The 12,754-nt window shown below is 46.4% G+C and overlaps 1 protein-coding gene across 1 annotated transcript; it reads left to right on the top strand.

The window, feature by feature from the left end:
* The first annotated feature begins 2,201 nt into the window (after positions 1–2,201).
* Positions 2,202–12,165, top strand: slc25a18 (solute carrier family 25 member 18). The gene is made up of 10 exons (XM_036517914.1): positions 2,202–2,287; positions 4,634–4,776; positions 5,162–5,284; positions 7,302–7,357; positions 8,152–8,242; positions 8,450–8,565; positions 8,704–8,854; positions 9,425–9,597; positions 10,425–10,500; positions 10,881–12,165. Exons 2-10 carry the CDS (start codon positions 4,757–4,759, stop codon positions 11,020–11,022), a joined length of 948 nt encoding a protein of 315 aa, XP_036373807.1. The 5' UTR covers positions 2,202–2,287; positions 4,634–4,756; the 3' UTR covers positions 11,023–12,165.
* The last annotated feature ends 589 nt before the right edge of the window (positions 12,166–12,754 follow it).

Raw genomic sequence — 12,754 nt, 5'->3', positions numbered from 1 at the left:
GGATAAATGCATGCGGTACTACCAAAGATATGTAAATATACATCACTTAGATATGTGCATACTGCCCACCCTGCACTTTAACCCAGTTCGCTTCAATGACGTTTGGTTGTTTGCGCAGTCACCTCGAGGCTGGTCGCAAACAGCTGTCACGGTGTATGCGATTCGGTGATGGGCACCGGTCCCCCGGGAGCCGCCGTCCCCATCTCTGCCACGATGTTGCTAGGAGACAGAGAGCCAGGCGATGTCCAAGGTGGCCGAACTTCACTCTCCGTGAATGAGGCAGCCGCTGTTTCCACACACGAACAACCCGTCCACGACAGAGCCTTTTCAGCGTTTTATGTGAGAGTGTGGACTCGAGGCAGTCTCGGTGTCAGCGTCTTTTTCGTCTCCGAGACCAAAAAATGAAACACGGGCTGTCCTTCTCATTGTGTACTGCATACAGAATTCATATTTGTGATCTAACAAGTCAAGTTTTGTCTGTGTTTGGATTTTGAATTAAGAGATGAAATAATTCATTCTAAAAAATTACAATTTACCAAACATTCACATGAAAAACTAAATAGCCAAAATTGTTGCAAATAAGACAGCCATTGGTACTGAAAATTTTATATTTCTTCTGTGCTGTCTCGTTTGATGTTTTTTTTTTGGCAAGTGCAGGGAGTCAATGCAGGTTTCAATCTATGTGCAAGAGCAGAACAGCATGTCAATGAAATGACATTTCAGACTGGAAAGACCATCCAGGTTACTAGGTGCACAGTATGTCCCCATGTGAGAGTTTATATAGACCAGGAATGGGAGGCTACAATCCTGCGGATTTCAAAGTTACCTTTCAGTTGGCAACTAATTTACACCTTGAGCAACGGCAAAGCAATCCAAGCCTACGCTAATGAGCTGAACAGAAATGAGCAGACCCCGTTGCCCATCTCTGTGAAAGATCATGAGACAGTTGAGATGCATCAAGCCGTATCCGAGATCTGTGCCATCACCTGCCACTTAACCCAAGCCAGCAATCAGCAATAATAGAGCATTGTCAGCCAGCATTGTCTTGCTCCCCAGAACTTCACAGAGGGTTCCAGGAACCTCTTGGCCCCCTCTGTACCGCTGTAGTGTGGAAGGGAGCGCTGGAATGACCCCGAGTCACCCTGACACCATGAGAACTGGGACTCCTCCTTCTCCGCTGTGTGGGACCGCCTCGCCAGTACTCAAGGGGTGTGTTTGGGGTTTGGGGAAGTGGGGGCGGGGCTTTGTGTAACCCAACACCCCATGCTCTGGGGGCACTGGCCGCTGCAGCTGTAGCGTATTAGCTGCGCTCCCAGCTCTCCCATTGGTCACTCCAGCGGGGCTTGGCCACCGGCCCAGAGTAATCCTCCTCCTTCCGCTAGGGATCCTCAACAATGTTCACAGCATGCCCCAGGCGTAGAAAACTGTAAATAACAGATTCTGACATGAAGGGAATGAGTTTTGCATTTTCACATGAACTCATTGGTCAATAAGTGATACCTGTTTGCCTGTCAGTTTTGTGCAACTAGATGCACAAAAGGACCAGTCGGGTTGTGAGCTTTAAACGGTCACATGAGCATTTCAGTAAACCCAGTCCTCATCTTCTGCTTCTGTGTGTGGTTTGTCACAGTTTGCCACTTCTGCTCATGTTCCAGACTCATACCAAAGTCCTACAGGTCATTCTGCACAGAGGAAATGGCAAAGAACAAGCCTGATTTTCTTTCATAACCTATTTGAGGTGTTTAGACCTTATGATATATTATGTCTTGCATTGTGATGCAAGAATTGATCTTTCAGTCTCAGTGAGGTCCTTCAGCAGTCACTGATGCTACAAAGAAAAAAAAAAAGATCATTACGCAGGCCTTCCCATGCTATAGCACATTATCAATGTTGGCAGTTGTTTTTTTCCCCATGAGCGTAAATCAATACACATAAATCAAACGAGTCGGGAAGGCTGTGCTCTGTTGGTCAACTACTGCGTTGCTGCAGCGATGTGGAGCGCGCTGGCCCGGTCATCCTGGGGAAGTGCCATTCTGCTGTAGTATCGCATTTGTGTGGTGCCGGGTTTCCGTACTGGAGTGTTGCGTTGCCATAGCTGTGTCACAGAGAGTCACCATCGGAGGGGAGGGACAAACGCGGTAGGACAATGCTTGTGTTTATGCAACAGCCCCTGAGTGGCGGCTGGCCCTCTCAGATCGCTTTCGCTTGACTACGGTTGCTGCATGGCATTGTTGAAGAGGAAGGGAAGCAGACTGTTCTGCGCCGTTCGGGGGATGCACTGAAAGGGGTAAGTTGCAAACAGTCAACTTTGTTTAAAACATTCAGGCAGCAGCAGCTGGCCTGGTTGTGGCTGTGTGTGGCGGTGGCTGTGCAGTTTGGAAGGGAGTTGTCTGATGCGGTCTCGGGAAGTTTTGGGGGGTGGTGCAAGGGCACAGCCGCGTCTGTGTTTTGGCACCGGATGGCTGGGAAGCAAACGGGGCTGAAAGAAAGTTTCACAGCGGGCTTCAGTTGAAAGGCATGTGTAGAATGTGACTGGGCTCCCGCAATAGAGAGGGAAAGAGGGAGAGAGAGAGAGAGATGGAGAGAGGGACAGAAATCTTCACCACAGGAGCGGAGATTTGCCTCAAAGAGACATAAAGAGATTTCACGTACATTTGTGACCTTGCTTTGACGATATTGCACTTTATAAAGTTATGACAATAGAGCACAATTTGAGTTTTATATCTTTTGAGAGGGAGAAACAGAAATGTCCACCACCGAGACAGAGAGAGAACAAGAAAGAGATATATTTAAAACTGAAAAACACATTCATGCTGTGGAACGATACTCATTTTCCGAAGTTTGAATTCCTTTCCAACTAATTTAAAGTACCCGTCTTTCTGGAAAAGGAGGATCGGAAAATAAGCCTAGCAACCAGGTATGTATCAGCCTGCCACAGCTGAAGGGACAGAGGGTGACAGCAGGTGACCTTTGTTATGATTTGGCATGGCTAGTATGTATATTTATTGTATACTAATAAATCTTTAACTATTTCTGGTTCGTACAGGATTGAAGTGTTGCAGAAACACAATTTTGCTTATTGCCATGCCAATAAAGTAAATTGAACTGTAATTAACTGAACTGAAGTGAGAAAGAAAGAGACAGGAAGAGAAACAGAGGGACAAAGAAGAGGTTAGAGGAGAGGAACAGGGGAATTAGGTGGTTCATAGGTGAGGTGAAATGCTGGAGAGGGGATAGGCACAGAAAGAGAGACGAAAAGAAGGACGGAAAGAGAGCACAGGGGTTTTGAGAGGGAGCCGTTAGAAGACAAATGGGCAAAAAGAAAAAACTTCATATCGTAAGAAAAAGAAAAGTTTGGAGGTGATTAGCAGAGTTAAGAGAGAAAAGGCACATTTGTAAATGCAGGCACTGGGGGGTAAGCGGTTTGGACACTGGTTTATTATGGCATCGGAAACACAGCTTCCTCATAACCGTGACAAAGGGATAAATAAAGTGAATCCAATTTTGCAAGCCGCTGCCAAAACTCCAGGTTCAGCCTTTTGTATGTGGTGAAATACAAAGAAAAGAGGTGTCAGCTAGTTCAGTCCATCGTCTTGCAGTTCTCTTTCCTGGGTAATTCAAGTAACCTTATCCGCTTTGGCACCAGGATAAAGAGGGCATTGTACTTTTCCTTCTCTTAAGCTTGTGTCTTGTGAAAAGAACAGTTTGTCCTCATTTGTACTTTCTGAAAATGTGTCATATTTTTAAATTCATATTTTTTGCTCTTTTGGCCAAGATGAATTGTGAAGATGTGTTCTTTCTCTGAATGTGATCCAGTCAGTGGTGAGGCTGTTCACTTTATGTTCATGGACAGTTTGGATTGGTGTGTGACTGCTTTGATGTTTTGCCTAAAGATGAATTGCTGAAATTAGACATATTTGATGAATGTTTTCACTGACGTCCTGCACAATTTCTGTCATAGTGATTTTTACAGTGCCAGATATTCCAGTCATAAGGACACTGTGAACTAATGTAAAAGCTGATATTCAGATATGAACATGTAGTTCATAATGTTAGGGTATGGGTATGTAGATTTAAACTGTAACATTTTATGAACACATAGGTTTCTACAGCTGAGACACGAAACTCTGGATTTAAACTGTAAACCCGATTATTCCAACACATACCATCTCAGTTTATCAAGACTGCAAACTTTGTCCTTGGTGGCTGATGTTCTTGATAATTTGTGTGTGCCCTGAAAGAGACAGTGGGACACTTGGTGTAGTTTAAGAGAGACATTGTGTGCCATATTTGTGCAGTCACAGTCACAGTCACAGTCACATACATCATAATGTTACATTACATTAAAATATTGTCATTTAGCAGACTCTCTTATCCAGAGCAGCGTACATAGGTTACATTTTTTTACATGTTATCCTTTCATACAACTGGATACTTACTGAGTGAATTCTGAGTTAAGCACCTTGCTGAAGCGTACAGCAGCAGTGTCCCAGCAGGGAATTGAACTGGCAACCTTTGTGAGTCCTGCTCCTTACTTCTGTTCCACACTGCTGCCATATTAGTGCAGTCACAGTGAGCCACTCTGGTGCAGTGGCAGACAGAGTGAGCCCTGCTGCCATTGTGCTGGTGACAGGTCGGACGCTGAGGGCGCAGCAGTGGAGACATCTCGGGCTTGCCTGGCGTGGAGGAGGACATAGAGGCGTGGCAAAGTCTGGGGGAGAGGCTGCAGGTCTTTGCTACATACCCAGTCTGCAGGATGGCCCAGCACAAATCCAGGTAAGACAGCCACCCCAGGGGTGTCGATCTGCTCAGGCCTCTGCAACTAAGGCATGCATATACGCATAGCAGAAGTGTATCAAATATATCTGCACTGGTCACCCTTATCAATCCCAATCCCATTCCCAATCAAGCACTGTGTGCATGTGCATGTGTGTGTCTAGTCAGGTTTCACAGGTTAACTTGTGGTATGGGTTCAATGGTGTTATGCTCACATTCACTGGTCTGGGAGTGTTGTTGGCCTGGTCTGACACAGTTGGTCGTTTAAGTTGAATGGATACACTTCTGCTCTTGTGCTGGAAGTCGCTCTGGATAAGAGCATCTGCTAAATGCATGTAACATAACGTGATATAATATATTGCGTCTTTGTGCCTGTCTCTTGTAGCCTCCCTGCCAAGCTGATCAATGGGGGCGTGGCTGGGCTGGTGGGAGTAACCTGTGTGTTTCCCATTGACCTGGCCAAAACCCGCTTACAGAACCAGCAGGGAGCCCGAGTCTACAGCGGGATGTGAGTATCACCCAGCACACTTGCACCAGGGGGTGGAGGGGAAACATTCTCAGCTGTGTGTCCTGCTGGGTTGAGTTATGCTGAATTCTTTCCCCTCAGAAGGGACTTTTATCCAACGAGACTTTATACTTTTTTTAAAAAAAAAGTATCCATTTTATTTTGTCCACATTACTGCATATCTTTATAGTTACTGTAGCAATCCAGGTAGAGGACTGCTGAAAATCCCTCATGTTCCTGTAGCGAAACGGTTCAGTTGCATTGTACAGTTGCATTATATTTCTGCTTCCCTGGCTGATGCCCTTATGAACGATAGCTTTCACTTATTATACATTTATACAACTTGATATTTCCTGAAGCGGTTCAGGTTAAGGCTGTGTTCAAGGGCACAGCCATAGTGCTATGACTTAAACCTGCCTGCTTGTGCTTGGAGGTCTAGTTTCTTCACCGCTGTGCCATGTTGTTGCCTGCTGGAGAATGTGAAGAAGGTCAGTTTTGCGTAAGCGGGCTCCGAAGAGCACGGCTATGGTCAGCGGCTGGATGGTTGAGTCTCTATTTCTGAAGCCCCTGTCTATTAAATATATTGCCTGCTGATTTTAGTTGAGGTTAGCTGTGCATAACTGGCATGAATAGGCACAGCTGGCGCAGAGGGGTGTTCACAGGAACAGGTGAGAGCAGCTAAATTGTAGCTGGGAAACATTGCACTAACGTGCACCGGATATGAAATATGAGGACGGCATACCGACCCCTGAACGGGGCAAGTGGCGATCTGTAGCTGTCTTAGTCCATTATTTGACATTCCCTTTGATGTCCCCTTGTTTCCTCCCATTTTGGGGAGAGGAAGAAATATCACCACCTCCATCCACCCATGATTCAGCAAGCCTCCCAATTTGCCTAGCTTTCAGGGCTCCTCCCTCAGTTCCAGTTTCACTCCACTGGAAGGGAGCTTGTTTTTCATATCCCAGAAGTCATTGTGAATCGAAACCATTTGAATAATGTCCTGGAGGACTAGAGTAGGCTGGTGATGTATTGTGGAAGAGCCAAGCAGAGACTTCCACTTATAGTGTAATGTAGACATTTTTTTTAAAACTGAACTTTGGTGATTAAACTCAGTGAACATTTTGAATGTTTGGCCCATTACCTCAAGTGGTAGCAATGGTTATATATGTCCTCTAGCTAACCATCTGGCTAAGCTATTTTCTTGATATCATTCTAACTAGTTTTAACATGTGAAAAACAATAATGCCGCCATGTGATTGCCATTTTCACTTGGGTTTATCAAACACACATACATTTTCTATGCACATTCCTCTCTGTAACTAAATACGATTAATGTGTTTGTACTTTATATGGGGCTGAAATTTGTCCATAGCAAATGGCTTTATTTCATGTGATTAAATCTACCTTGCTGACCAACAAATAATAATGCTTGTGGTTGGCAAAATGGTTAGCAATAAGAATTATGTTGAAAATTGAAAATAGCTATCAGCTACCTATGCTGGCTCAACACAAAATTTGGTCGAATTTAGGAAAGACCAACGTGAGGACATAGCTGGGTACCTACCTAAGCAAGCATTTTTAAGTGGAAAAATGATTACTAACTTGATCTTAATGGATTTGTCCAATGTTTTGCAATGTATTCATGAATGACATAAGTTTGGCCAGTGAGCCAGCATACAAGCTACTGCGACAGCCTTCCCCATAGCGCATTTGAACAGCCCTGTGGTGAAGACACCTCCTGATGATGTAAACAGTGTTGCGGTTAAGCGATATGATCTTTATCTGAGCGCAGATGCTGTGTGTGCCTCATACTAAGCTCTTTCTGTTCCACCTCACTTTCACTCCCCTGCCTTTGTAATGAGAGCACTTGATTAGATCAGCACAACGCCACACCATGGTGTTTGAATCAAGGGGCAGGGTGAACAAGAGTGCAGCCGACTGCAGGCTGGGGTGTAGGCCGCATCCTAGCCTCGCTGGAAACCATCTTTCATTTTTAAGCGTCTCTCTTTCACCCCTGAAGGTTGGACTGTTTGACACAGACAGTGAAGAGAGAGGGGTACTTCGGAATGTATCGAGGTAGGTCTGCATTTCACCTCTGCTATCTACGTTTGCCGTAAATGACAGTAGTCTTGGAAATTGCACCTATGAATTTATTGCGGTACTCCCTTATTTATGGTGGCTCTGATGATGGACTGCCACATGTGGCCAGTTTCATTCTGCATGTACCTTGTTCCTAAGACTATATTAGATGCACTTTTATACTTATATACTTTTATACTTTCGTACTTGCTTTGTAAGTGGTCATGAGTGTGTAGTAAGTGACAAAATGTACATTCAAATGTCCTTGGAAGTTCGTTGTGAGGTAGAACACTGCACTGGACTAGATTTTGTGCCATTTTGTTGATTGATAATAATGTTCAACCAATCAATAATCTAACAGCATCTGGAACTGATCCAGTCTATTATACTGTAATACACAGGCCTGCCCTTCAATAATGTGGTGTAATACGTATTTATATTAAGTATTTATAATACCTATAATAAAAACTTATGGTGGTGTAGACTTGTGGAAGACTAGAATATCTGTATGTAATTGTGTATACTGTGGTAAGACAGCAATGTCCACATTAGTACACCATAATTTTGATTTCATTATTTGCACTTATGTAGTGTTGTATAAGGCTATTGTATCTGTACTGCTATCTTGTGGTTTAAAACAGTGGTGTCTGCATAACTACAGTACAGGCAGTAAGTTACAATTGATTGTGCTTGTGTGCTGGTTTCAGACTGCAATATCTCTGCTGGTACAATGTGATATGGGATGTAGTGTCTACGCTGCTACGGTGTGATATGAGATCTTGCCTCTGCAGGTGCCGCGGTGAACCTCACTCTCGTCACCCCAGAGAAAGCCATCAAACTGGCAGCCAACGATGTCTTCCGTCAGCACCTCTCCAAGGACGGGTACTTCTGCTTTTCATTCTTCTTTTGTTTCGTGTACCATTTTGCCTGTCTGTGCCCCCACAGAGTAGATCTTTCTTTCGCTTTCATCAGACTCATGGTGCAGTGGGTTTGTCATTAAAGGCAAATAGCTCTGAAGTTTGCTGGGATCTTTGTCACACTGAACACAGTGCTCTGGCTGAACCCTCTCTCCTTCTTTACACCCCAAAGGAAGCTGCCCCTGTGGGGAGAGGTTCTGGCAGGCTGTGGCGCGGGAACCTGCCAGGTGGTAGTGACCACGCCAATGGAGATGCTTAAAATACAGCTGCAGGATGCTGGAAGGCTTGGTGGGTTCCACAAGGGGGCGCTCTCATCTGCAAACTCCAGCCTAATAGCCATATGTATCCTTATCTATATATCCACTGTCTTGAGTATGAAAATAGATGAGTGTGTTAGTGAAGTGTTTTGTGTGCTGTCCCTCCTAGCTGCACAGAGATCGGTGCCTGTGCATAACCCCGCCCCCTTGCCAGAGACCGCCCCCCTGCAGCGGCGCTCAGCCACCAGCATCACCCTGGAGCTGCTGAGGACCCGGGGCCTGGCTGGGCTGTACCGTGGAGTTGGAGCCACACTGCTCAGGTCAGATACACACACACACACACACACACACACACACACACACACACACACACACACCAACCTACACACAGATACACACACACTAAAATGCACATGCACACATATACATCTATGCATACACAAAGATACACGCACACTCATTCATAATACTCATAAACACATACACACACACTCATTCATAATACTCATAAACACAAGCACGCATGAATGCATGCACATGATTGATCTGGATGATGCCGGATGATGTAATCTCACCCTGAGCTGTATTGACTGGCCTGCTCTCCCGTTGCTGTCTGCTCGTCTCTCATTACACACTGATTAAAGAGAGGCAGAGACATTACATCATTATTACAGCACGGATCAGCACACCACCTCCAAACCATTTCCTCTATATTATATTTCTATGTAATGTTACATTGAGTATAATAGGTGCATGGGTGCCCATCTTTTTTATAGCATTGATTTTAGGTCAGTGTCAAGCCTCTGCACTAAACAAACAGACAAGCTAATCACTCTGGCTGCATCCCTCCGTGAGTCTGAAGTGCTTTCCATTTCCTGTCCTCTGCTCAGGGACGTCCCTTTCTCCATGATCTACTTCCCGCTGTTCGCCAACCTGAACGCGCTGGGCCGGGGAGAGCAGGGTTGCCAGGGCGACGCGCAGCAGCGGGCCCCCTTCCTGCAGTCCTTCGCGGCCGGCTGCGGAGCCGGGTCGGTGGCTGCGGTCGCCGTCACGCCCCTTGACGGTGAGGCTGGGGGCAGGGCCGGCTCCTACAGGGCTGCCGAAAACCCCTCTGACTCCCGCAGCAATATAGCCCGATCACATGCTGTGGGGACATTGCATTTCTATTTGCTCACTAGATTACATTACACTATTGTCATTTCGCAGATGCTCTTATCCAGACCAGAGCGACATACATCCATGTTATCCAGTTGTACAGCTGGATATTTACTGAGGCAATTCTGGGTTCAGCATCTTTCCAAACGGTACAGCATCAGTGCCCCAGTGGGGAATTGAACCAGCAACCTTTCTGTTACAAGTCCTGCTCCTTACCGCTATGATACACTGCTGTCCCTGATGCTCTCAATCAGCTCACATTGTTTACGTTTTCCGTATTACCCACTCATAGAGCTGGGTGTTTACTAAAGTAGGTCAGGTTAAGTACCTAGCTCAAGGGTACAACAGCAGTCCGCCATCTTGGTCTCAAGCTGGCAGGGCTTTGGTTACAAGCACAGCTAATTAGCCGCTGTAGTGCCGCCCTGCATGCTGTATGCTACAGCACAGGGCACTGAACTCTCCCTCTGTGTAAGGCTACATCACTCTCCTGGTGCCATGCTATTGTTCCCTGGAACCATGGGAGTGCAAGAAAATTGGTGTTAGAAAAGGAAAGGCTTGTAAATGTGACCAAATAATATTTCTCATTGGCGGTAAAGAGAGTAAGCACAACGATAGCTATCTCGGTAGGGTTCTCTATTAGTGCTCCTTATGTAACATGTCTGGATTCAGAATTTTATGTACCATGTAACCCATATCCCTGTGTGTGTGTGTGTGTGTGTGTGTGTGTGTTGTCAGTGATAAAGACGCGGCTGCAGACCCTGCGGAAGGGCGTTGGGGAGGATTCATACGGCGGCATTGTAGACTGCACACGGTGAGGCACAGAATATGAAGTGATGAGGCAATTTGCAAGCTTAGTGATGCTGGGCACATGAGGTGGCATCACTGTGGGTGTGTGCGTGTGTGTATGCGTGCATGCATGTGTGTGGTGCATGCATGTATGTGTGTGCAGGTGCATGCATGTGTGGTTTTGTGCATTTACAAGAGTGTGTGCATGCATGGAGTGTGCATGTACACACGTGGGTGTGTGTGTAAGAATGTGAATGTCTGATTGTGTGCACGTGTAAGAGTGTGTGCAGACATGGTTTTGTGTGTGTGAAAGAGTGGGTGCATATGTGGTTGTGTGTGTGTGTGTGTGTGTGTGTGTGTGCACATGCCTTACTCTCAGTAACAGCCGTCTCCTCTCCTGTGCAGCCGAATCTGGACCCGGGAAGGACCATCCGCCTTCATGAAGGGGGCGACGTGCCGAGCGTTGGTCATCGCCCCTCTCTTCGGCATCGCACAGGGGGTCTACTTCCTGGGAGTGGGGGAGCACGTGCTCGGCCTGCTGGGATAGCAGCCGGCGGAGTCTCTTCGCTGTGAAAAGCACCAGCTCTGTACTGCGGCAAAGGGGGAGAGGGAAGACCAGGGCCCTGGCCCTTAATCTGAGCTGAGAGCACAGCAGGTGCGCAGCGAGGCGCCTTATTCGCTAATTTAAAAGGAGGAGAAGGGAGCAAGTCAGGGAGAAGACTCTGACTGCTAACATGTATCCCACCACTGCACACTAACACTGCTCACCTAGTTTCTAAAAGCTGTTATCCTGAGACGGCTGTGACGGCGTTGAAGGGTTGAGTGAGAGAGACTGCTCTGTGGGTTTCCTGGGCTGGTCTCTCGCTCCACATCGGGGTTGTGTTCTGTCAGAGAGATGAGAAGGCCGACGACTGTATCTGCTGAACCCGTTAGACCTGTCGGGTTTCTCAATTTCGCGCACGTGAATGCACAGCCCCACGCCACATGCGAGTTCGTACAAGACCACCCCACAATCCTATGTGCAGAGGAGGAGCTTCTAGCAGTGTTTAACCAAAACCACTGCACACGGGCAGCCTGTCACCACTGCGTCAGTAGCAGTCAGTCACGCACCCAACTTTATTTAAAATCAACACACAAAGCCTCTCATACACACTAATATATGACACATCACAATATACTGTATATAAATTCAAACACAAATACCTACAAAGTCCCTGCAAAGTCTTAAGAAGGACAGAGAGGAACATTTGCAGTTCGTAAGGCTGATCTATTACAATCCAAGCTTCAAACAGGGTCTCCCTAGCAACATTCTTCTCCCATCCTTCTGTCCAGCCTCGGATTGTGGGCCTTGTGTGTGAGTCGCTAACAGGGCTATGGCAGGGATTTGCTGGTATACGCTCCTCATACTGTAATCCTAGTCCCTTCGCTGTAAACCTGCCGTGTGCCTCCTCTCCTTCAGCGTGGACTGCAGAGCTACGCTAACATCCCGCTGCTCCTTGCTGCCAGTCTCTGCAGGGGAGGAGGTCCCTTCTCGATGCAGATAGTGGTGTTTTTGTCAGCCTTTCTTTTTTTTAATGCTTCTTTTAATGTGCGCAATAAAAAGGAATGCAATTAAGCCCTGCACACTTACATGCTGGTGGAGTATGTGTTCTCTCCTTGGCAGAATGATTTAGCGTGGTAACCACCTTCAGTGTCCTGTCATACTTTCCTAACAAGGCAGAGCCAGGTGGATTTTATTCAAACAAAAGGAAAAAGTTCCTGTTTAAGAGTTACCATGTTACCTATTGTCTGTTCTAATCCCAGGTTGGGAGCTCCCAGCTGAGTCATTAAAAAAATATACCCATCACCTCTTCTCACCTCTAGTGTTGGGAGAGTGAGGACTCATGAACCCTATAGACTAGGAACCCTGTAGAGGGTGGAGTAATCATGTGCTGTCAATCTCTGATGTGCATGAACCAATCAGAAGAAGTCTCAGCTCTCCATAGCAAAACACTACTTGTCTAAATCGGTGTGCCCATGATATGCGTGCTGTGCATAACAGCCGCACCCAGCCTAACCCCTTCCATCACTAGTGCTTGGTGCTCAGCATTAAAGTGATGCAGTTGGGGTAAACGCCCTGCGGTAGACCAGCATCCTTTACACCAAGCGCTTCAAACCACAGAAACCAGGAAAAAACTGAACCGTTGAGCTACCCCACCTCATACAAATCACCCAGCGTACTATTTACATATATAACATATCATAGCAGCTCCTGCATATGTTCATTTGAGAAATATGAC

The sequence above is a fragment of the Megalops cyprinoides genome, chromosome 23 (assembly GCF_013368585.1).
Source record: "Megalops cyprinoides isolate fMegCyp1 chromosome 23, fMegCyp1.pri, whole genome shotgun sequence".
Lineage (NCBI taxonomy): Eukaryota > Metazoa > Chordata > Actinopteri > Elopiformes > Megalopidae > Megalops > Megalops cyprinoides.
This window is presented reverse-complemented; position numbering and strand designations above follow the sequence as displayed.

Bases quoted from the DNA above. Each gene is read 5' to 3' on its own strand.
- slc25a18 (XM_036517914.1), top strand. From the start codon at position 4,757: ATGGCCCAGCACAAATCCAG. The intron at 8,243-8,449 runs GTACTTCTGCTT...TACACCCCAAAG, and splicing joins CAGCACCTCTCCAAGGACGG to GAAGCTGCCCCTGTGGGGAG. The intron at 8,566-8,703 runs GTGGGTTCCACA...TGTCCCTCCTAG, and splicing joins GCAGGATGCTGGAAGGCTTG to CTGCACAGAGATCGGTGCCT.